The sequence below is a fragment of the Xenopus tropicalis genome, chromosome 5 (genome assembly GCF_000004195.4).
Source record: "Xenopus tropicalis strain Nigerian chromosome 5, UCB_Xtro_10.0, whole genome shotgun sequence".
NCBI classification, from domain to species: Eukaryota; Metazoa; Chordata; class Amphibia; order Anura; family Pipidae; genus Xenopus; species Xenopus tropicalis.
The window spans coordinates 21,474,147-21,496,955 of record NC_030681.2 but is presented as its reverse complement, the minus strand read 5'-3'; the positions used below and the strand labels follow the sequence as shown (position 1 = coordinate 21,496,955).

The 22,809-nt window shown below is 40.0% G+C and overlaps 1 protein-coding gene across 1 annotated transcript in view; it reads left to right on the top strand.

Annotated features, from left to right (window-relative positions):
* The first annotated feature begins 13,454 nt into the window (after nt 1–13,454).
* Nucleotides 13,455–22,809, top strand: part of lhcgr (luteinizing hormone/choriogonadotropin receptor) — a 74,091-nt gene continuing 64,736 nt past the window's right edge. Inside the window, exon 1 of the mRNA XM_031902037.1 lies at nt 13,455–14,008. Coding sequence (XP_031757897.1) covers nt 13,851–14,008 — 158 coding nt within the window. The 5' untranslated portion in view covers nt 13,455–13,850. The remainder of the gene's footprint in view (nt 14,009–22,809) is intronic.

The following is a 22,809-nucleotide window of genomic DNA, read 5'->3' as shown; positions in this document are numbered from 1 at the left end:
CAAGATCAAAGAGCAAAGGAGCAAGGAAGCAAGGCAACGGAGCCAGAACAGGGAACACAAACTAGGGGCAAGCCACAGTGCTCATGTTAGACCAATCTTCAGGCAACATGTGCTATGAGGGCTGGGCTTAAACAGAGCAGAGTCAGCCCTGATTGGCTTACCCCACCTAGCCAATAAGGCTGCTGGGGTGAGGTTACGAAGAACATAAATGCATAGGAAGAGAAATGAGTAGAAAGTTCTATCCAGCTTCTCTCCTGGCTCAATAGATAGAGAGAGCAGGCAACAACCAGGAAGGATCAAATCCCAGCAGAGCCTAACACTTATCCATCCCAACCCCTGTACTGGCTTTTTTAGCCTTAGTGAACAAATCCCTTGTTTTTCTCCACATTTGCTCTCAACCAATTTAAAGGCTACAAAATTTAATTAGTGAGTTCCTACTTCAATACAATGTGGAAACTTAATCCTTAATTCATTATAAACCGCAGATCAATAAATTTCCTAGCAAATCAATACTGAAGCATCCATTGCCTTCCTATGAGAAACAGGCAACCTGCAGCAGAAGTAGGAAAAAACACCCTTTAGATAACGAAAATCAATCATAACCCTTCCGTACAATACATGGAACATTTGACTATCCCAGATATTTGTTTGCAAAACCTAATATAATATCATATAATTACCAATATTGTTATTTACCAGAATAATTACATTTTAATTACACGGCCCCTGCACCTACATTATCTCTATAAATGTAAACAACATTCCAAATTTACTTCCACGAGACTTCGAAATATTTAATATCCGCAATTGAACTGGGCCATGTTTTACATTTATACCCTCATTTCCATTACCCACTGTGAAACCAGGCTGCTGAACACACAACTTGATGTTGTTTATTACTCCATATTGTTTAACTAATCTTGGATTTTGTCGGCTTGTTCTTGCTGCTTTTAATTTAGGGTGATTTATATGTTTTCATTTGGTGTTTTGCTTGAAGGCTTATACACTACAGTGCCTTTTTATGACAAAACAAAATGGAAAAGCGCAAATTGTAGCATTTAGTAAATGATCGCCTAATAACACACAAGTGCGCACACATTGCAGAACGCCGGGCCACTATCTCTTTATTCAAGCTTCAGCGCTTATCTAAATTTGTTCTGCAATGTGTGCTATCTATTTTAATCCATGATATCTCAGATGCCGTTTACACTTCATTTCATTTTTTCCCCTTCTCTTAAATCCCAACTAAAGTAGCCCCATGTCTCATTTATCACTCGTACTCAGTATAACTTAAATATGTTTTGCAGGGGATGGAAGAACAAAATGACCCAGATACAAATTTATGTTTTTTTATTAACTGCAGTATTTCCATTTCATATTCACCAGGTTTATCACATTTAATTGCTCATTACTCTGCATAGACACTTCAGTGTGTGAAGAACATTACTCTGCCAGTAACATTATCCAAAAGAAACAAATTTAATTGAAAATTGCCAAGTAAATCAGCAAAAACCGAGTGTGCTACAACGAACCGAGTGTGCCAAAAGGAAATAAAACTGCAAGCTGTCGGTGTGAGTTTATATATCATACAGAACTAAAAAATAATCCCCCCATGGAAGTGCAGCGTCATTGGCAGTAAATATTCTTCCATGACTGACAGTTACTATTGTGAGAATATGGACTCTCAGAGTCATAGGCAAGTATGGAAAACCCGAGTATTTCTGTTTTCTAGAAATGATTGTTATTTTGAAAAGATTTTTTATTTATTCTTTATTCATGTAGCAGTCGGTTCCATCAAAATTATGGTTTTCAAGGTTTTTATTTGTCTTTTTTTTAATTAAGCAAATAGAATTCAAATGCAGAATATGTTTAAAGGTGTAAAATTATTATTATTATTACTACAGGTATGGGATCCCTTATCCGGAAACCCGATATCCAGAAAGCTCTGAATTACGGAAAGCCTGTCTCCCATAGACCCCATTTTAATCAAATAATTCACATTTTTACAATTGATTTCCTTTTTCTCTGTAATAATAAAACAGTACCTGTACTTGATCCCAACTAAGATATAATTACCCCTTATTGGGGGCAGAACAGCCCTATTGGGTTTATTTAATGGTTAAATGATTCCCTTTTCTCTGTAATAATAAAACAGTACCTGTACTTGATCCCAACTAAGATATAATTACCCCTTATTGGGGGCAGAACAGCCCTATTGGGTTTATTTAATGGTTAAATGATTCCCTTTTCTCTGTAATAATAAAACAGTACCTGTACTTGATCCCAACTAAGATATAATTACCCCTTATTGGGGGCAGAACAGCCCTATTGGGTTTATTTAATGGATAAATGATTCCCTTTTCTCTGTAATAATAAAACAGTACCTGTACTTGATCCCAACTAAGATATAATTACCCCTTATTGGGGCAGAACAGTCCTATTGGGTTTATTTAATGGTTAAATGATTCCCTTTTCTCTGTAATAATAAAACAGTACCTGTACTTGATCCCAACTAAGATATAATTACCTCTTATTGGGGGCAGAACCATCCTACTGGGTTTAATTACTGTTTAAATAATATTTCTAGTAGACTTAAGGTAAGAGATCTGAATTAAGACCCCTTATCCGGAAAACCCCAGGTCCCAAGCATTCTGGATAATGGGTCCCATACCTGTATATAATCCGAGGCACTCACATACTGTAAGTGCACCCAATTAGTTTTAATTGAACCAAGGGATAAGCATCATTTTTTGATATATTTGAGAGCCCCACTTAACTACAACATCCTTCCTCCTACACCAACCAATCAGCAGGAAGCATTAGCTGCTCTATGAAAGCAAACACAGATACAGTGCAAACTTTCTGAGTTTTATGTTGCTTATTCTATAGCCCTTTGAAGTTTTTCATTCATTCCAAAACATCTGATCAAATTACAAAAATGTATAAAAGACAGACAGAGTAATGATAATAAAAACAAGGCAACAACCTACTCACCAAAATGATGATCGATTACCCTATAAAAAAAATAAAACGCACATGAACGAGCGCCACAAACTTCTGTTAATTAAAAAAAAGGGGGACAGTCTGTATTTTGATTTCTGTCAGCAACTATTCAGCACATTAAGACAGATGCACCAGAAGGCGAAAGGTAAAGAAGCAGACTTTTATTCCATCACCGCCAATTAGACATACAGTGAAAGCAGGTGGAGACCATAAAACATATTTTCATTAGATGTACTGAAGCAGACATTTATCTTGCTCCCCATCAGCATAATCTCAGCCTATTACTATAAATCAATCTGTTGAAGAAAGAAACAGAGAAAGAAAAAGAAGAGAAGTTTTGGGGTTATGAGCTATGAAATTACCATTGTTTATGTTTTCTAGCAGATCCGTCAAGGCTTTGTGCCAAAAGAGAAAAGGTTTCTAATATGATTCTAATTTTTCTAATATGATGTCTTATATCAGCAACATAAATAAATAACACTTAGGTGTCTCTTTAGTAACAATCATGTGTATATTTAATACTAGATAAAGGAATATGTTTTTTTTCTTAGAATGCATAAATGATGTGAAACAAATATTATTCCTTTACAGGATTGGACTGGGCTGGTGGGTCTCTCCGGGGGAAACCCAGTGGGCCACTGTGGGCTGCGGCTGACCCAGGACCACACCCAGCACCGGATTTCAAATCCGGGCACCCCTAGCCCACCCCCCATTTGCGCCCTGCCCCCCCCCCCCCCCGCGCGCGCATGCGCAAACAAACCCACCTCCCCCCGTGCCAAGCCGACGCAATCACGCATGCGCGGGAATTTAAACTCCCATATGGAGCAGTGGGGAGAAGTCCCCATTGCTCCGTATGGGAGCGAAATGTCAAAATTTCTGCTGCCCTAGGCCCGGGCCTTTGTGGCCTCGCCACAAATCCGGGCCTGACCACACCCCCTGCTGGCAAATGTGGGAGCCGGTGCTCCTCCCTCCAGAGTAGGACCTCCTGACTGGATCATGTACTTGATCATGTATAGAATCACCAGCCCCAAGTCTCTCCTTTAATACTACAGTTGCTGTATGTGAGAGTTGCAGTTTGCCACTACAACCTTCCTCCACAAGTTAGCAAGGACCTAAGTTGCATTTACCACATGTTGTGCTAGGATATGTCCCGCACAAGGCTGTAGTGAGCGGCGTGTGAAGATAAAAACGTTGTTATGTTATTTATAGTACACTGGTCAAAATACCTTTCCATGCACACAAGAATGAAGATCATTTGCAGATTGTCTCAGAATATCATTGTCTATTACACTAAGGGGCAGATTTATCAAAACACGAGTTCAAACCCGAATGGGAAAAATTTGGATTGGAAATGAAAATTTCTGAAGATCGCAAATGTCACGAAAATGCTTCTGAAAAAATCGTATTAGTCACGATAATATCGTATTGGCGATCCGAAAGTCACAAAATTTTCGTACCGAACCATTGTAAACAGTGGTAAAACCTTTCCGATTTTTTTTTGCACAAGCGTCCGAAAAAGTCATGCGGCGTAAAAAAAAGTTGTGCAGCGTACAAAAAAGTCGTGCAGTGTACAAAAAAGTCATGCGGCGTACAAAAAAGTCATGCGGCGTACAAAAAAGTCATGCGGCGTACAAAAAAGTCATGCGGCGTACAAAAAAGTTGTGTGGCGTACATAAAAGTCGCGCAGCGTACAAAAAAGTCATGCGCGGACACCTGAAAAATTTGCCAAAAATACGCTCGGAGCATTCGTGCTTTTGTAAATGTGCCCCTAAATGTTCATTTAAATGTGAACTACCCCTAAAACTAGGCTGTGAAGTTCATATTGTCACATTTCACAATACCTTCCTATATACACAGGTATACACCTTTATATGCCTAAAATTCTATATGACATAGCATATTGCTTTATGTTATGTTTAAGAATTACATTCGCAGTAATTAACTGGTTCCCAGCAAAGGCATTAGAATCTTTGTTGCCTAAGGCTGTAATTCTATCTTCCCCCTGCCCTTATAGCCTTCTCCTACACTAAAGGAATAGAATATCAGGTTAATTTGTGGTACATGCTGTAATACCATCAGTCTCCATTTCAGGGAGACTGACCCCGTTTCAGATTCCCTGTGAAAAACTGACTCCGGCAAGTGTCCCCGCCTCTGAAAGATGTCCCCGGCTGTCCCCGTGGTATCAGAGATGCCTCAGCCAATTGCTGCTATTTAAGGACAGGAGGAAAGAAGGAATAACCTTCACCTGACTCTCTTCCCTCTTCCCACATCCCACAAACTTCCCACGCCAGCATTCCTGTTGCTGTAGGAAGCACCCCCTCTCCATTGCCCTTTACCGCTTTGCCCCACTACAACTGACAGCTAAGCAACCTGCACTATAAACACTTCCTGACACAGATCCAATTATTGGCTCTTACTGCTGGCCCCTGTAGTTCTGAATTTTGGAAATATTGCTTGCATTATGGTCTTAGGTCTGGTAATATGTATAAAACTATTTTCTAGGAAAATATATTGAGATTAAAATGCTTGGCTGTGATATTGAGTATATGGCAGTGGGGGAGTGGCCAAAAAGTAGGCGTGGTGTTTACAAATTTTGCACGGCACAATGTATGCACTACAGACCCCTTCCTATCCCCGGATTTCACTTTAGAAATGTGGTAACTTTAACATACTGGGATTTGTGGGTGTATTTCAACCAGCACTATAGTCACTTAATATCTTCTCATAGTGCAAACCATTTTTTAACAGATTCTGTGTGCATTTTATAGCCATATATAATGTATAGCATTAGGAAAATAGCCGTGCATACCAATAGGTTTCTATTAAACCAGATTCTTTGCATCCCAACAGTTATTATGTTTCCCTGACATTTTCTGGGATGCAAAATTGTTGAGTCTAGAGCCGTAGCAAAGGGGGAGCATCCTCGTTCCACAATCATCCGCCGGTTATCAGAGGACGCAGCAGTTGTGGTTCCACAAAGTTGTTGAATCACAGGTTTGACGTCTCTGCTTTCACGTTATCTCGACAGAGAACAACTGTCAGCCCCATAAAGCAAATCTCTCTCTTTCAACTTGTTCTTGTGACGTATTTCTGCTTCTTTTGTCTTTCGGTAGATAACATCTCAAAATACTTTTGTCTACAACAACCCAAATGTTAATCATAATATGCCTTTTAAAGCAGAGTTCCCTTCCACAATTGGAAGGGGCCCAGTTGGGACCATTTTGGTGGGGCCCCCTACACAAGGTGTTGCCAGCTGGCACAGGGTTCCAGGGCTTGGCGGGCAAATAGTCCCTGCCTCTTGCTCTGGTAGCACCCTGAAGCGCAATTTCCCATTTTTTGGGGGGGTCAAATAATGCCATACATTTCAGCTTATATATTTTGCATTTTGTACCCTGCCTTGCACTTAAATGAATTGCTGCTGCTGGTCCCTGTGCTCTGTTTTAGAGTGCAGAAACTTGCAGCAATTCTCCCAATAAATACAGAGTCCCCTACATTCAGCAACACTGAATTCATAAGGGGCTGGCAAGCTTGTAGGTGTCATCCCTCCAACACCCTACCCAGTGTGCCAATGGGTGCCGGACATAACCCCTACATCATCCACCCCACTTCCATGATATGACTGTCCTGCCTCCAGCCTGGGTTTCCTCCAGTCAGAAGGTGGCAACCGTAGCTGAGGATCCACCACCCAGCCAACACCGCACCCCTGCCCACTCCCACTCCACTTTGCGTCACTTTGCTATGCTACTTACTCCCCAATATCAATCATGCTGCACCTCCAGATGGCACCCCCTGCCGGCAGCAGGGCCCAACAAGATTGGGGCCCAATGGGATTTTTACAGTGGCCAGAGTGAAAACCAAGGGGTGTCTTTCTGTTCACCTTAGTGTTCTTGCACTTCCATCAGGGATAGGTAAATGACCCCTATTATGCCTAAAGTTTCCCATGATTGTGAAGAATGGTGTTCATTTAATAAAAGGGCTACAAGAGAGCTTTACAAGTACTCCAACTATTTTAGCCCTAATTTATTTTTCTGCATCAAATATTCTACATGGCTTCATAAATATGGTCCATTCTGTATGCAGAATGGATAACTGTTGGAATGGCCCTTCAGGTATTATACTAAAAAAAACAACAAATAAACAATAACAAAATTAAAACTTGTGTAAATATTAACATTTCTTCTGGAAACTAAAACAAAATGCATCCCTTGAGCTGTTTCAGAATGAAATCCCATTAGGAGCTTCCCTTTGGTTAGTGCACCAATAGTAATCCATTTACAATGTGGAATTCCTTAAGCAGGTGGCTTATAGTTCTGGGGATTGGTTGTTCTGTATCTCAGTCACAGGCACCTCCTGTATATTCAGAGAATGGTAACGTTTCCAGCTATGGAATATTCTCTCCCTGTGACAGGGAATTTCAGTTGGGTCTCAGATTTTAGAAATCACAGCCCCACTGCACAATCCTATCATGATGCATAGTCAGTTTGGGGGTGTTGCCACTGACAGCTCCAAGTACCATGGGAAAGGAACCTTAAAACCGAATTCCTACCAGCAAAGACCATAGACTGTGGGGCGGCTAGAAGGGGCAGGAGTATAAATTCTAGTCTAGTCCACTGCTAAAACCAGAGAATCAGGTCTAGTGATGAGCAAATTCTTTCACCAGGCATGGATTTGCATCGAATTTCCGCATTTCGACATCAACAAATTGTTTTGCAAAGCCTCTGTGAAAATTTGCCAATTTGTGTGCTAAAAAATGTTGCGCCCGTGTGAAATTGGCCACAGCCACGTCAAATTGGGCGCAGTCACGGCAAAAAAAGATGCGTGTGACAAAAAAGCTGTGCGGCAAGCACGTTTCATGCATTTTTTGCTGTTCGCAAATTTTCCGTCAAAGTGAAACAAGACAGATTCGCTTATCACTAATTAGGTCTCAATATAGATGGCCATACGTGTTTAGATTTTAGCCACCTTACAAACATTTGGATATTGTACGGTTTAATGCAACAATTTATAACTAACATTCAGATTGAAACTGTAGGATTAAAGTCATAAAGATAACAAATTGGATGATGTTTGGATCATTAATAATTGCCAGACTACAATCATACACAACTTAAATCCCCGTTGTTCACCCATGGATACTGTCAGTTAGGCAACACATGCACAGATATTATCGTTTTCTGACCAAAATTTTGTAACCTGTCTGATCGACTAAATGACCAATCACCATGGTACGAAAATTGTTGGGATGATAATTCGGAGCCCACACACAGTCTGAAATTGCACAAAGTGTAGTTTCCTACAATTATGTTGGTATGTGTATTGCCAGTTTTAAGGATTGCAAACAATAAGAAGGAGAGAAAAAGAGATAGCCAGAAGTTCAGGAATGCCGTGCCAATAGCTAGCTGCTGGATCCAGATCCCTATGTGCTCCATTGTGCATTCCAAGGCTATTATGTAAACTTAATACCACCAATGGGGTGCCTCAGAGCCTTGGTTGGGGGGAACCAGCCTAAATGCCCATAAGGTACAGACCTAGACCACTAGAACTAGAACACTAGATCACTAGATATTCTTGAAACTATGGTAAAATGGTAAGGGGACTCTGGCCAATAGCTAGCTGCTGGATCCAGATCCCTATGTGCTCCATTGTGCATTCCAGGACTATTATGTAAACTTAATACCACCAATGGGGTGCCTCAGAGCCTTGGTTGGGGGGAACCAGCCTAAATGCCCATAAGGTACAGACCTAGACTAGAACACTAGATATTCTTGAACCTACAATAAGGTATAAAAGTGCTGAAAAAGTTAGTTTGTATGGAAAACAATGTACTGTACTTTTCCCAATGCTGTTCCATAGACTTGCTTTTTGCAGCTGCAGCTGGTAGCACAATAAATGTACGCTTAGGCTAAATCTACAGCATCTCTTTATTTGCTTCAGATTATTCATTGGCATTGCAACCAGAGCCTTTTTATGCAGCTCACCTTACAGAAACATTATGTAATGTACATACAGTAAGTGCTTATTATTAGGCTGCCTCATATTAATAATTAACTGTGCTGCCCCGGCAGACTTTACACACAGGCCAAACATACCATATTTAATAGATTTAGCAAATCCCAGGACAGATCCCGGCTAAGATACTTATTGTCTCATTAGCTCATTTTGTAAAACTTTTTCCCTTTGTTCAGCTGGAACACCTGTTATTTCTACTAAATAGCAAAATGGGATGCCTGCTGCCATCAGGCAGATTTCCTAAAGACATATAATCCTATGTAAAGTCTGTAATCCCTTTCCAGCAAATGGTCATTTTGTCATAAGAGGGATAACTTTCTGCACAAAACTATGAACAGCGGGTAGTACTAACTAGGTGGCAGATCACTGCTTACCATCCCACACCCAATGTCCGAAAGCATTTATTTACTAAAAGGATGTGTTTTTATCATTAGTAATTACAGACCCAATGTCTCCATACCTTGCAATTTGCTGGTTTGTGTAGCCCAGTGTTTATTTTAGGGTCTCTGAATTGCAACTGTATAGTGATCTGGACTCTGTGGGAACCGTGGCGCACCAAGCCCAAGTAAGTTAGGATACAGGAGAATAAAGGGCTCATTTCCATCCGCAGACACAGTGGGAATCTTGCACCTTTCCCCACAGTGAGTTGCACCTAAAACCTTCATTAGGACTTGCATCTAAAAGCGGTCAGTGCACTTCCGTGTAGCTTTGCTCAGCGGCGATCAGTCCTTCCTGTCTTCTGTTCTGAATTGAGCACTGCTGAGCCTATCAACCCATGGCGCTGTGTAAACCCTGAAGCTACTGTCACCTCCTGACCAGGTAGTAGCTCCAGGGTCCCCTGTGTAAATAGACCCTAAACAATAGAGCACAGACATCATTCGCACACTGAATACTGGTAGTGATGGCAGACACACCTGGCGCAACTGCATCCAATTTGACATCCGTAATGCGTTGCAATGAAGTGTGAATTCTGGGGAAACATGGTGATTGCGTTTTAAAGGAGAAGGAAAGGTAAAAACTAAGTAAGCTTTATCAGAAAGGTCTATGTAAATACAGCCATAAGCACTCACAGTAATGCTGCTCTGAGTCCTCTATCAAAAGAAACACAGGATTCCTTGTCTCTTTTTTTGTAAACATGATGTTCCAGTGTCTGACTTCCTCTCTCAGAAACAGCCTTAATTCCCCGGGCCAGAGTCTGCACAGTTCTCTCCTTTCTCCTGTTCCCCCCTCCCATGAGAATGCTTAGAACTCCCTCCTCCCCTCCATTAGGAATGTGTGATCTGAGCTATAACGGATAGACTGCAGGCAGGAAGCTACTTAAAATGGCAGCTGCTATCTTATATATGGCAGGAAACCCCAGAATTATTCAAGTCAGCATTCTGGACCCCCCAGTAAAGAAACAATCTCCATTCGGTACTGATGCATTGTGTATGTGTGTGCGTGCCTATCTGCATTAATACATGGCTCTGTGGCACAGTTAATATAAAGTCTTACATAATTCTTTTAACCTTTTTTTAGAGATGCAGCAGCAGATCACAAATATATGCCTATTAAATGGAAAGGTCTTGTTGATCTTGGATTTTAATATTCTACTAGCTGCCTGGTACATAACAAAAAGCTGGGCACTCTGTGGCTAGCTCATTCTTTGTCATTATCCAGGGAGGCCAGCAATGCATTATTTAACAAGGCATATTGTTTGAAGGTGTCAAGGCTACGTCTTCATATGTTATCTTAGACTTTCTCTGCTATTAAAACTCTACAGGTATTCATCAGAATTTACAATTCACTCCGTAAGCTTTGACACCATTAGCCTTGGATTCCGTTCGTAATAATGATACATTAGAGGGAAAAAACAGAAAAAAGTGATTTTACATAATAACATTTGATAATGGTCCTAGTAGTAACAGTACTGTGAACAAAGAAGAATAAAGCCTTAATGCAGATAGCAAAAGGGAGAGCAGAGCCTGGTGGTTCTCAATAGGGAATACTGGAGTAGCGGTTTGTCTGAGTGCCATATTGGATTGGTTTCTGGTTCTGATTAGTTGATTGTTGCATCCATTTTGAGTAAATACTATGTATCATCTCTTTCATTTGTTTAGGTCATACAATAGGGCAAGTTTACAAAGGCTACCAAGTTCAACAAGCTAATGAATGTAAGTTACCCAAGAGGTCAACTTCCCCTACAGCCCAGAAGGATGTGGTTCTGTAACCAATGCCCTATTAAAGCAAAGTTGGCTCTGGGATCTAGTGACCGGTTTCTGTCCAAAGGTTGTATAGTAAGAAGAACATGGCTCTTTGGTCTCCACCTAGGGCTGGATGCGCTGAAGACTGGAGCACAAGGCCCCAGTATCAAGTTTTGAGCACTAAAGTCACCAACACCTTGTGGAACAGGGACTCCATTAATGAGGTAAAGATAGTGGATAGCAGCTTCTGTCATAACACACTCAAACAAGTTATGAGTTAGACAGGCCAGCAGGAGCAGCTTCCACTCCGCCATGAAGGAGGAGGGTGAATTAAAATATTAAGTGTTTGGTCTATTTTAAAGTCTAGTTTATACATCTGGATAATGCGATACCTTGCCCAGTTAAACAGAATAAGCCTTTGAGATGCCCTCATGTATACTCTGTTCATTACAGGACCTACCTCAATGCACCTATGCCCCACCCCAAGCTCAGGCTTCAAGGCAAACCCAGAACTAGGGTTAGGTATAAGAGGCACCTGTCTAGGGCACAAGGCTTGGGGGTGCCAGGTGGGTATCTCTCCTGCCTAGCCTTTGCCCCTGCTACATGTAATAGTACATCATTCTCACCCCGCTGCACCTAGGTTCAATTTCAGCCAGGGCATTGTAAGTTCTCCCCATGCATATGTGGGTTTCCTCCCTTCACAAGTTTATTGGCTCCTTATAAAATTGACTATAATGTGTGTGAATGCATTAGGAAACTAAGGTTTTTTTGTTTTTTTTTTAAATATAATGAGATCCATGTCCCCCATGTCAGCACAGATATATAACTTCTCTGTCTTTTGTCGCAAAACTATGGTAAGTCTCAGACTCCCCAAACCGACACAAATAAATTTCCTACAACAAAGCAGCATGACAGTATTATGCATTAAGTTGGCTCTGCATGTGTTCTGGGCTTATACTACGTGACCTGACATTACTATCTGTTCTGAGGGCATTATGAGAAGATGTAATAATAATAATAATAATAATAATAAAGCTAAGACAACAGGTTCCAATCATGTCTAGTGACTTTGCAGCAGTGACATTTTTGAAAGATATTACTATAAATTTCCAACGGGTGCTTCTCCTAGTGGCCAAATGTATATATATCTATTCATAAATATTAATATTTAGGTGTTGTAGTTTGGGTTGTTATATGTAAATAAAGGAAAGCATAAAGAAAAGAAAGAGAAAGAGTACGTTTGCAGCAATGACTTACATCACCCCCTTCCCCACCCCATGCCCAAATAGAAAGGGTCATTCAGACAGAGCCTTTATTTATGTCAGGAGTATTTGCATTTCATATTCATTTGTTTTTTGACGAATTTGCCAAAATGTTGCCATTTACATACTTAATTTAAAGGAGAATGCAAGTCAAAATGTAAAAAGCATACTGCCCAATAGTCCTCCTATTGTTTAGTAAAAACGCCACACTTTTGGCTCACCTAATCATATATTTACTCAGTCACACTTACTGCACATTTTCTAGAACAGGCAGCCATCTCTAAAAAGGTATTCTCCCTTCCTTTCCCTCCTTGCTTCATGCTGCACATGTGTTTCATTCCCTCCCCCCCTCCCCCTCTGCCAGATCCGCTTCTGATTGGCTGGTGGGCATGTGTAGCTCAGAACAGGAGACAGGATCAAGTTACACACATGCTCAGAGAATAGGAAGGCTGCCGCTGGCACCTACAGGAAGGGGAGAGAGATTTCAGTGATGTCACTGTAGGCTTCACACTGCTGTAGGCTGCCAGCACCATATCTCAGAGAAGCAAGCAGGGATCTGGGAATTTAGATATGCAGTAAGTACTTAAAAAGAATGCATTTAGACTTACTTTTAATTTATATTAACCTTTCATGGTCCTTTAAGGAGAAACCATATACTGTACCTATTGTAGCTTCTCTTTTGACAAAAGTAGTGAGTGACTAGTGATTTTCCCACCGCCACTGTTATTCTGGGATGCTACTTAACACTCCAGAGAATAGGGGTATTTACTTACTAAAGGAAGCATTTATGATCATATTAAACATAAACATAGGAAACTTAATAGGAGCTGATGGCTGCAGGAGAAGGCCAGTGCCCTACAAGCACAAGTCACGTCAGCACAGTCACTTTTGGCAGCTATACCGGGCGCTCAAGGAACAGCGTGTATCCAGCCAGATAATATTGATAGGCTTTGTTAGATTAACTCTGTCTTCATAATTTGAAGTGATGAAACACAAGCAAAGTCACATTTTCTTTGCACTCTTTATTCCTTTGCCTTGCCTAACCAGAAACATACATTGCTTGTACATGTCCATTCATGCTCACCCATCTCATCTAATACTCTATTACAAAATACAGAGGCAGTAAGAGCTTACTGACAAAAAAAAAGATCTACAATCAATTATTTCTCATTTTGGCTGAAAAGGAGAGTTTTCCCAAGTTAAAGACAGGAGGAGCTCTTACAGGAATGGTTAGTCAGCCAGAAGGGAGGCTAAAAATACACACACGTTGCCTGCATGAATCTCAAACCGATCCAGCTTCCAGGCTGAAATTCACTTCTGACCAAAGTTAAGGACAAAGAGAAAAATGGAACTGATACAGAACTGACAAGAAGAGTTAAAGAAGGAGCTGATCATGCTGACTGTAAATCTCTTTTACCTGCTTCTTCATTTCGTCTACCTGGACCCTGCCAGCCCCTTACAGACTGATGCATGTAAGCTCTGTGACTGCAGTGGAGTGGAGCTTAAATGCCCACAGCAAACAACAGGAACCAGGACACCTGCGCTAGAACTGTAAGTAGGAACCAGTAGCCCCATACTGGACATTACTTAGTATATATATATGTTTGATTGCCTGTCCGTATATTTATGACTAAAATATTGCACTCACTTGACATTCCATCAATGTTTTATTTATAAAACAGCATCATATTCCTCCATAAATTTGATATTTAGCATTTCAAGCAGATTCTTTCTCATAATACCATAAAACTGTGAAACCACTGTTCCAAATAAGCAAGAAAAAACACCAGACAGACCTTGATTGTATTTTACTGTTTGATACTGTTGCACTTAATTGTAACAGGTTGTCAAAAAATTTATAGGTAGGGGCACTTTTTTTTGGCAAAGGGTGAAAGAGTGAAAATAAATTCTCCTCCTGGGTTGTTTAATTACTTGAAATACTCCAAAAGCCTATTGGGAGTGTGTGAGTACTTCTTGGAAAATTAAAGGGAACATTGTCTTTTCGCCATTTCTAAAATATGTTCCTAAATGTATAGGTGCAAGGGCAGGCATATAGCCTATGCAGGCAGCAGGGCTGCACAAGGTCCCCCAGTAACCCTTGCAAATGTTTTCTATTATTATTATTATCATTTTGATATTATTTATAATTATCTAGTGTCTATTTGGACACCCAAGAGTCACACCACAGATCACCTGAGCACTGTCTTTAAATGTTAGTGCAGAAATAGCACAAAGGTACCACTCTATAGGGGCCCTACTTATGCACAGGGGCCCTCTCCTCTACTGACTCTGTCCGCCACTGGATGTCTTTTGATATGGAGGTTCTATTTACTTCTAACCAATTTCAGAATATAAAACTGTGATAAAGCTGGTAAAAATACTAACGGTATGGGAGCTGTTATCCAGAATGCTCAGGATCTTGGGTTTTCTGGATAAGGGGTCTTTGTAATTTGGATCTCCATACTTTGTCTACTAAAAAAATCATTTAAACATGAAATAAACCCAATGGGATTGTTTTGCCTCCAGAAAGGATTACTTATATCTTAGGTGGGATCAAGTACAGGTACTGTTTTATTATTACAGAGAAAAGGGGATCATTTAACCATTAAATAAACCCAATAGGGCTGTTCTGCCCCCAATAAGGGGTAATTATATCTTAGTTGGGATCAAGTACAGGTACTGTTTTATTATTACAGAGAAAAGGGAATCATTTAACCATTAAATAAACCCAATAGGGCTGTTCTGCCCCCAATAAGGGGTAATTATATCTTAATTGGGATCAAGTACAGGTACTGTTTTATTATTACAGAGAAAAGGGAATCATTTAACCATTAAATAAACCCAATAGGGCTGTTCTGCCCCAATAAGGATTAATTATATCTTAGTTGGGATCAAGTACAGGTACTGTTTTATTATTACAGAGAAAAGGGAATCATTTAAACATTAAATAAACCCAATAGGGCTGTTCTGCCCCAATAAGGGGTAATTATATCTTAGGTGGGATCAAGTACAGGTACTGTTTTATTATTGCAATTTTATTTTTTAATTTAAATTATTTGATTGAAATGGAGGATTTGGCTTTTCCGTAATGCTTCAATCTCTGGATAACAGGTTACTGAATAATGATAATTTATGACTTAATTAATGAGATATTAATAAGATTGGGTGACATTTACTCTACAACAAAGAGGGGATGTAAATATTTTATAGTCAGGATACCTTTACCAACATGGCACAAAGTTGGCCCAATACAATAAGCATTTGCAAATAATCAGATATTTCCTTCTATTTGTCGATAAAAATCTTATCCAACTATACATTGTTAGTAAATATAGTAATATACAGCTATGGGATCCCTTATCCAGAAACCCGTTATCATATAGAGTATTTTTTAAGCAAATCATTCTAATCTTTATAATTTGTTTCCTACTTCTCTGTAATAATAAAACAGTGCCTTGTAGTTGCTGGTAACTAAGCTGCATAAATCCATATTGGAGGCAAAACAATCCTGCTGGGTTTATTTAATGTTTAAATGATTTTTTAGTAGACTTTAGGTACAGAGATCGAAATAACAGAAAGATATCCTATCTGAAAAACCCCAGGTCCTGGGAATTCTGAATAGTATATCCTACACCTGTATATCTTAAAAATGAACAAAGTTTAGTGTGTGTGACAAAAGACAAGCTTGGCTGAATATATATATATATATAGAACATTAAAGGAACAGTAACACCTAAAAATGAAAGTGTTTAAAAGTAATTATACTATAATGTACTGTTGCCCTGCACTGGTAAAACTGATCTGTTTACTTTAAAAACACTATTATAGGTTATATAAACAAGCTGTTCTGTAGTCATGGAAGCAATTGAAATAGGACTAAATGGAACAGGTTCAATAGTGCATAACACATAGGCTCTGTAGAACACCATTATATACTACAGAGCTTATATCCTATGTAACCGAAATAGCTGTCCCCATGGCTACACAGCAATGTAACCAAAATAGCTGTCCCCATGGCTACACAGCAGCTTATTCATATGCTATTATATAACTATAGTAGTTTTTCTACCTACCAAATATAAACTATATTTTAAATACTTTAAAACTGTCATTTTTGGGTGTTACTGTTTCTTTTAAAAAAAAAACATACAGCTAGCTGCTTTGTTGGGTCCTTTGAATATGAATCACTTTTTTTTGCTCTTTGTAATGCTTTTGCATACATGTATACTTGACGTTTGCCCTATATATTCATTGTTTCTTTGGTAAAATTGATTTGCCTGGACCTTTCTCTACGTGTGACAGGTTATGTAATAAAAAGTGTAAACTTTATGTCTAGTAATCCACAGCATCCAATCACATATGTTTTGAAACTAGATGACCATTAAATGGTACCTGCTGATTGGTTCCTATGGGTTACCTGTCCAATAGTAAACTTTGCAACTTTTATTACTTCACCCCATTAAGGCACTTTAATGCCTAGCACTCCCTCCTTCCAGCCTATGGAAAAAATAATGTCTGAGCTAGCCACAGGCAATAATAGGTGCAGAGATGCGACTACTTTGTGGGCAGATTCAGTAAAACCTCATATTATTAAATATATTGTAACGATAAGAAGTACAGAGGTAATTTCCTTCCAAGGGAATGTATTTTGTATAACACACTTCTACCCTTAGTTTGGCCATACATGTCCAGATTTGGTTTGGCAGTATCCTAATTCTGACCATTCCGCCCAACCATATGGGCATGTTTTGTCCGTCTGGTAGTTGCTTAGACTGATTATCCTGGTGGATTCCTTGGTAAATTATTCTGCCAGAGAATTTCATTGGTCAACGGGCAGATAGTAAAGAAGAGCGGCTCCTCTTCACTTCCTGCTGTTCTAATGAGAACACTGCAATGCTTCTGTGGGATGTAGAAGCTGGGGTTAGTTCAAAGAAGAAGAGCAGAGCTATTGCCCAACATCTTTGCATAAACAAATTAAAGTGTCACTCATGGGCGCATCTGTTTTCCATTTGAAATGTACTAATAAATAAAAAGTCAAGTTTGAAACCATTATTGTATCTCTTGCAAGCAATCACTTGTGTGTGGGGCATAAGTAAATGACCCCTGTATTCTTCACATGATTCTTTAATAAATATGTTCAACCACACTGCCCCTTATTATAGTGTTAAAAAATACTTTTAAAGCATTCATTATGGCTGAGTGGCTCTCTAATAATGTTCCTGTAGATTGACAGTCATTCAAGGGGAGACAGATTGGCTGTTGTTCTGCCTAATTCATAAAGATGATTTGGTGTGGTTAGTTCAGTTTCCCAACTGCTGGCAGGATCCGCCTGAGACTACTTTGAATGGAATCTGGCATTTCTGAGTAACGACGGCCTAGCCATAACTGATAACTGCAGAGCCAAAAACTCAACTGACATCGAGTGGCTGATATTCTAAAAATTCCAAGAATTATTCCTGACCGCACCGTTGTGCCTGTGCTACTGTGCAGCTAGCAGTCTGCCTGCCCTTCAGAGTTTGCCAGCCGGTAGTAATAGGTGCAGGGTGTCCAGATCCAGTAACTGCCAGAGAGCAATTAAATGTTTGCTTTCATTATTATAATAGCATAAATTTACAAAATGCACAAGGGTATAGCTATCAAAATCTGAAATCCTTCTCAATTTCATATGTGGGAAATTTCACAGAACATTCACTGTATTTCATTCATGGTAGAATGTTTCTCATTGTAAAGCAGCTCAGTGTCAGACTGAGAAGCCAGGGGCCCACAAGGAAACCTTGGACCATGGGCCCACTAGGCAACCTTGGACTGAGGGCCCACTTTCTAAACTATTATTCCTCCTTTCCTCATTTAATCTCTTTATTATCCTAGTATCTTTGTTTCTCTTTGTTCTCATACAGAAATAACCATAAAATAGGCCACTCTGAGTCTTCCTGGTATCCCAGTGGACCAGTCCAACTCTGGCAAATAGAAGCAAGAGGGCCCATTGACACCCGGGCCCACTGGGAGTTTTCCTGCTATCCTGGTGGGCCAGTCTCACACTGAAGCAACTCAAAAATCTTTGAGCCAGAAGAAACATTAAAAAAATTCCATTCATATGTTGTTGTGCCCATTGGTTTGAGTAGATCTCAGTAGCTTTGAGCTCCTGGATTTTTTTTTCTGTTTGAAAGAACACCAGTTCTTGAGAGAAATTATGATTTACAAGACATAGGCCAAACTTTGCACCTATTAATTTATTGTCCCCATATTCTCAATGCCAAAACAGGCAAAAGGGAGCTCTCAAAAAGTTTAGGGAGGTCTGGAAATAACTCTTGATTTAGGTGATCTTGAGCCGAGTGACAATTCTGCTCACTTATGTGGGGTGCTGATGTGCAAAATGGACCTATATTTTACACCCACCTAAAATAACTTTTAGCATTTAGCAAAGAAAGTATACCCATATATCTAACCAATATTTACAATACAAATATTTTCTTTTCTCATCTACCATCCCCCACCAATGCATGATTCCCACGCTATTGTATCCCTCCACCACTAGTTCATCCTCCATCTTTCCTCCAGCCCTGATGTTACAGGATTTTAAAAAGATCTCTTGTCCATGTCCATATTAAGTTCCACCATAACTTTGTCACCATGCGTACAAGAAGGTACCGACGGATGTTCTCACATCATTGCAAGGGACACACAGGCAGAAAATAGCAGGGGAAACTGGCGTGCTGGAGTGCTGAGTGCCTGTTGGATCCTTCGCCAATGTCCTCGTAATCTGTTCTTCTTGACTTTTGTGTAATGTGTGGATTGATTGATTTATTGGAAATGGACAAAAGCAGCTTAGTTTGTCTCTTGGGATTCTTTTGAATGGAAGGGTGTTTTGATCCTCAAGTTCTAAATAATTATCTTATATATTATTTCACTGTAAACGTTTCCAAAAACATCATTATTTTCAGAGAGACATCAAATTTGGCCATCATTTTATTTGAAACATCAACAAACTGTGGGATACATTTATACTCATGGAATTCTTTTATTGGTTAATGATAGAGAACCACTTTATGTTGAGTGCTATCCTGCCCTTAGTAAAATATAAAGTGACATATCCAAGTCATTGTGCATATTCTGAATAAGTTATCTGCACTCCCGGGAACAATAACTTTTTAATGGAGAATTTCTGGCAACATGTAGAACAATATTATGGGCTAAGATATTCTTCTCTGGCCCACTTGGAAGGGACATGAGAAAATTTATAGAACATATTTAATTAAAATCTTTTAGAAGTCAGCGGGTGAACATAGGGTAGCCCATTACAGAGATTTCAGATCCTACACAAGTAGGTTAAAATCATGCAATACCGACAATGGGAGTCATTTATCTACATTTAGCAAACTTGCGCCTGGGCAATAATCCATAGCAACCAATCAATAACTACTTTTTTTTCCAGTTGCAGGCAGAACAATGAAATGAAAATTTTTATTGGTTGCCATGGGTTACTGCAGATTTACCCAGTGTTGATAAATGAACCCCATAATCAGGTTGGTTGCCCACCCTCGGGATGTAAAAGCAGAGGAAAAGTTTCCTTTATCCCGTGTAAGGGTGTACCCAAAGGGGCTGATTTACTAATCCACGAATCCGAATGCCGAATGGGAAAAAATCGGATTGGAAACGAACATTTTGCGACTTTTTCGTAGTTTTTGCGATTTTTTTTGTCACCGTCGTGCCTTTTTCGTGAATTGTCGCGACTTTTTCGTAGCCGTTACGACTTGCACGAATTGTCGCGACTTTTTCGTAGCCGTTACGGCTTTTCGTATTGAGCACTAGTAAACGGCGGGCAAACCTTTCCGATTTTTTCGCAACGGCTACGAAAAAATCGCGACAATTCGCGCAAGTCGTAACGGCTACGAAAAAGTCGCGACAATTTACTAAAAAATCGCAAAATACCGATCATTATAAAAAAAACGCATTTGGATGTTTTCGATCCGTTCGTGGATTAGTATATCGGCCCCAAAGGCTGAGTAAGGTTTACTCAAAGAAGCAGCCATAAGGCTAGTGAGTAAGTTGTAAGGACCCCCTGGTGTCACATGGAATTGAGTCCTCCAGAAGAACCATTGGTACCAAAAATATGCATATGGAGTGTGCAGAGGGGTCAAACACCCCTTTTTACCTGTATTGCAAGAGAAAATAGTCTGGTATGATTCTTCTTCTACACATTTAACACAGCTGCTACTTAGAAGGTACATTGACCACCCCAAAAAAGCCCCCTTTATAACTAATTGTTATGAACTGGGATACCAAAATACCATACACAATGCCTTTGCTAGTTTTTATCTTGTTTTTTCGTATGTAACTGAAGGCTAAGTACATACCCATGCTCTTCCCACACAGGGCCAATAATGGCACAGGTGCAGCTTGCACCATATTTAGGGGTGTATTTATTAACACTGGAGATAATTAGATTTGACCGGTCACCTACAAGTTAGCAACAAAAGCAAAGATCTGATTGGTTGCTGTAGGCAATATGACCAGTGATGTCTGTCTCCAATGTTAATCAATACACCACTTAAAGTTTCATTGTGCCTAACTTCACACACAACTTTTTGCAGTGACTTTCGGCAAGAACAGTAATTGAATGAGTTAATGGCTTAGAAGGGAAGAATACATTCAGTTACAGAAAGGTGCCACATTAGCAGGAGGCTCAGAAACTAATGACACTGAAAAGCGAAGGAACACAAAAAAGAATTAGTGAACTGCCAACTTGTTATGAGATTTCATGATGTACTAAGAGGAAGGGCAGGCAGTCCTTTGCATGCAGTGGCAAACGCCAACACAATTTATTTTCCTTTTAACGTGGAATTAACGGCAGGCAAATTTATTAGCCAATGCACCTCATGCTAGAAGTGATGCTGTCGTTTTGTGAATGAAGAGCCTGCGACCAGAGCTCTGGTACTTAGCAAGCAAATGACTCCGCTCTCGCATTTAAACATGCGTGCCCTGACCTTCCACTCGCCAAGGCAGGGTACAAAATACACAAAGCAAGAGTTGCTGCTGCTGCTACGGAATCAATTTATGAGAAACTAATGTTCTCAGAAAATTGTATTATCATGTTCCTAATGTGTTTTGTTTTGTCTAACGCAATTTCACATTTGCACTGAAATCTCTTTAATGATAAATGGTCATTAAACAGAACGTGATGCTTTGTAGCTTCCAGCAAGTGCTGCCTGCAATGTATTGCGTATTTCCTCTCATTTACCTCATTAGCACAAAGTTAGGAGCTAAAGTAATGATTAAACCATATCAACCCTATTGCTGAATCTTAACTTGAAGCCGGATGGCCCACAGGGTTTTCTGACTTCTGCTTCAGTTTGTTGGGGAACTTTGAAAGGACTGAATGATGGGGAAAACTTTGTTTTGACATCACAAAGCCATTACAATGATCCACATAATAACAGGTCATTCACTTCAAAGGATAAAGGTGTGATGATCTATTTAAATAGAGTGACACGGTGAGCAATATGTGCAACCTCTACATGGGATCCCCAACCTTTTTTACTCTCGAGACACACTCAGATGTAAAAAGTGTTGTTGAGCCACACAAGCATGAAAAAAGTTTTTTTGGGACACCAATTAAGGACTGTGATTGGCTATTTAGTAGCCCTATGTGGCCTGCTGGAGGCTCTGCTTCGGGTAAAACTGTCTCCCTGCTTCCAAAGGTGGTGGTGAGCAAAATGTTCTTCACAAGCCATGGGTTGGGGATCACTGTTCTACATAATGTATACCCCCTCTGTATTTTTAACTGAACTCATTTAGCATTGCACCAAGTGCTAGAGCAATAGGGCCAACGGCACACCGTTTCTTCTCTATACGCCAAAAAAGCTGTCTTCTGTCCCCTGAACGTGTGAGCACTGTAAGGCACAGGATTGGCCTGTCAATGCACAAATTTTGAAATCTGGCATTGAAAAGCTAAAGTATGCATTTCTGAGCCAAAATCAACTTTGTGTGTGCACTGACTGTCAGCCATGTCTGTACGTGCGCACACAAGCAAGGGCAGCAGATTTTTCTCCACTGGAGTATTTACACCAGTGAAAACAATAACCCATGTGCTACTACTACCCTAAGTCAGGGGTCCCCAACCTTTTTTACCCGTGAGCAACATTCAAATATAAAAAAAGTTGACATGGAAAATGTCCCTCGGGGTGACTAATAAAGGCTGTGATTGGCTTTGAGGCCAGTGGAAGCAGCATCCAAGGGGTTGGTGAGCAACATGTTGCTCCCAAACCACTGGTTGGGGACCACTGCCCTAAGGGGCTCTCTAAGACACAGCATTTGCACCTGGAGCAATGGGCTGCATAGGTTTCTATGGATCC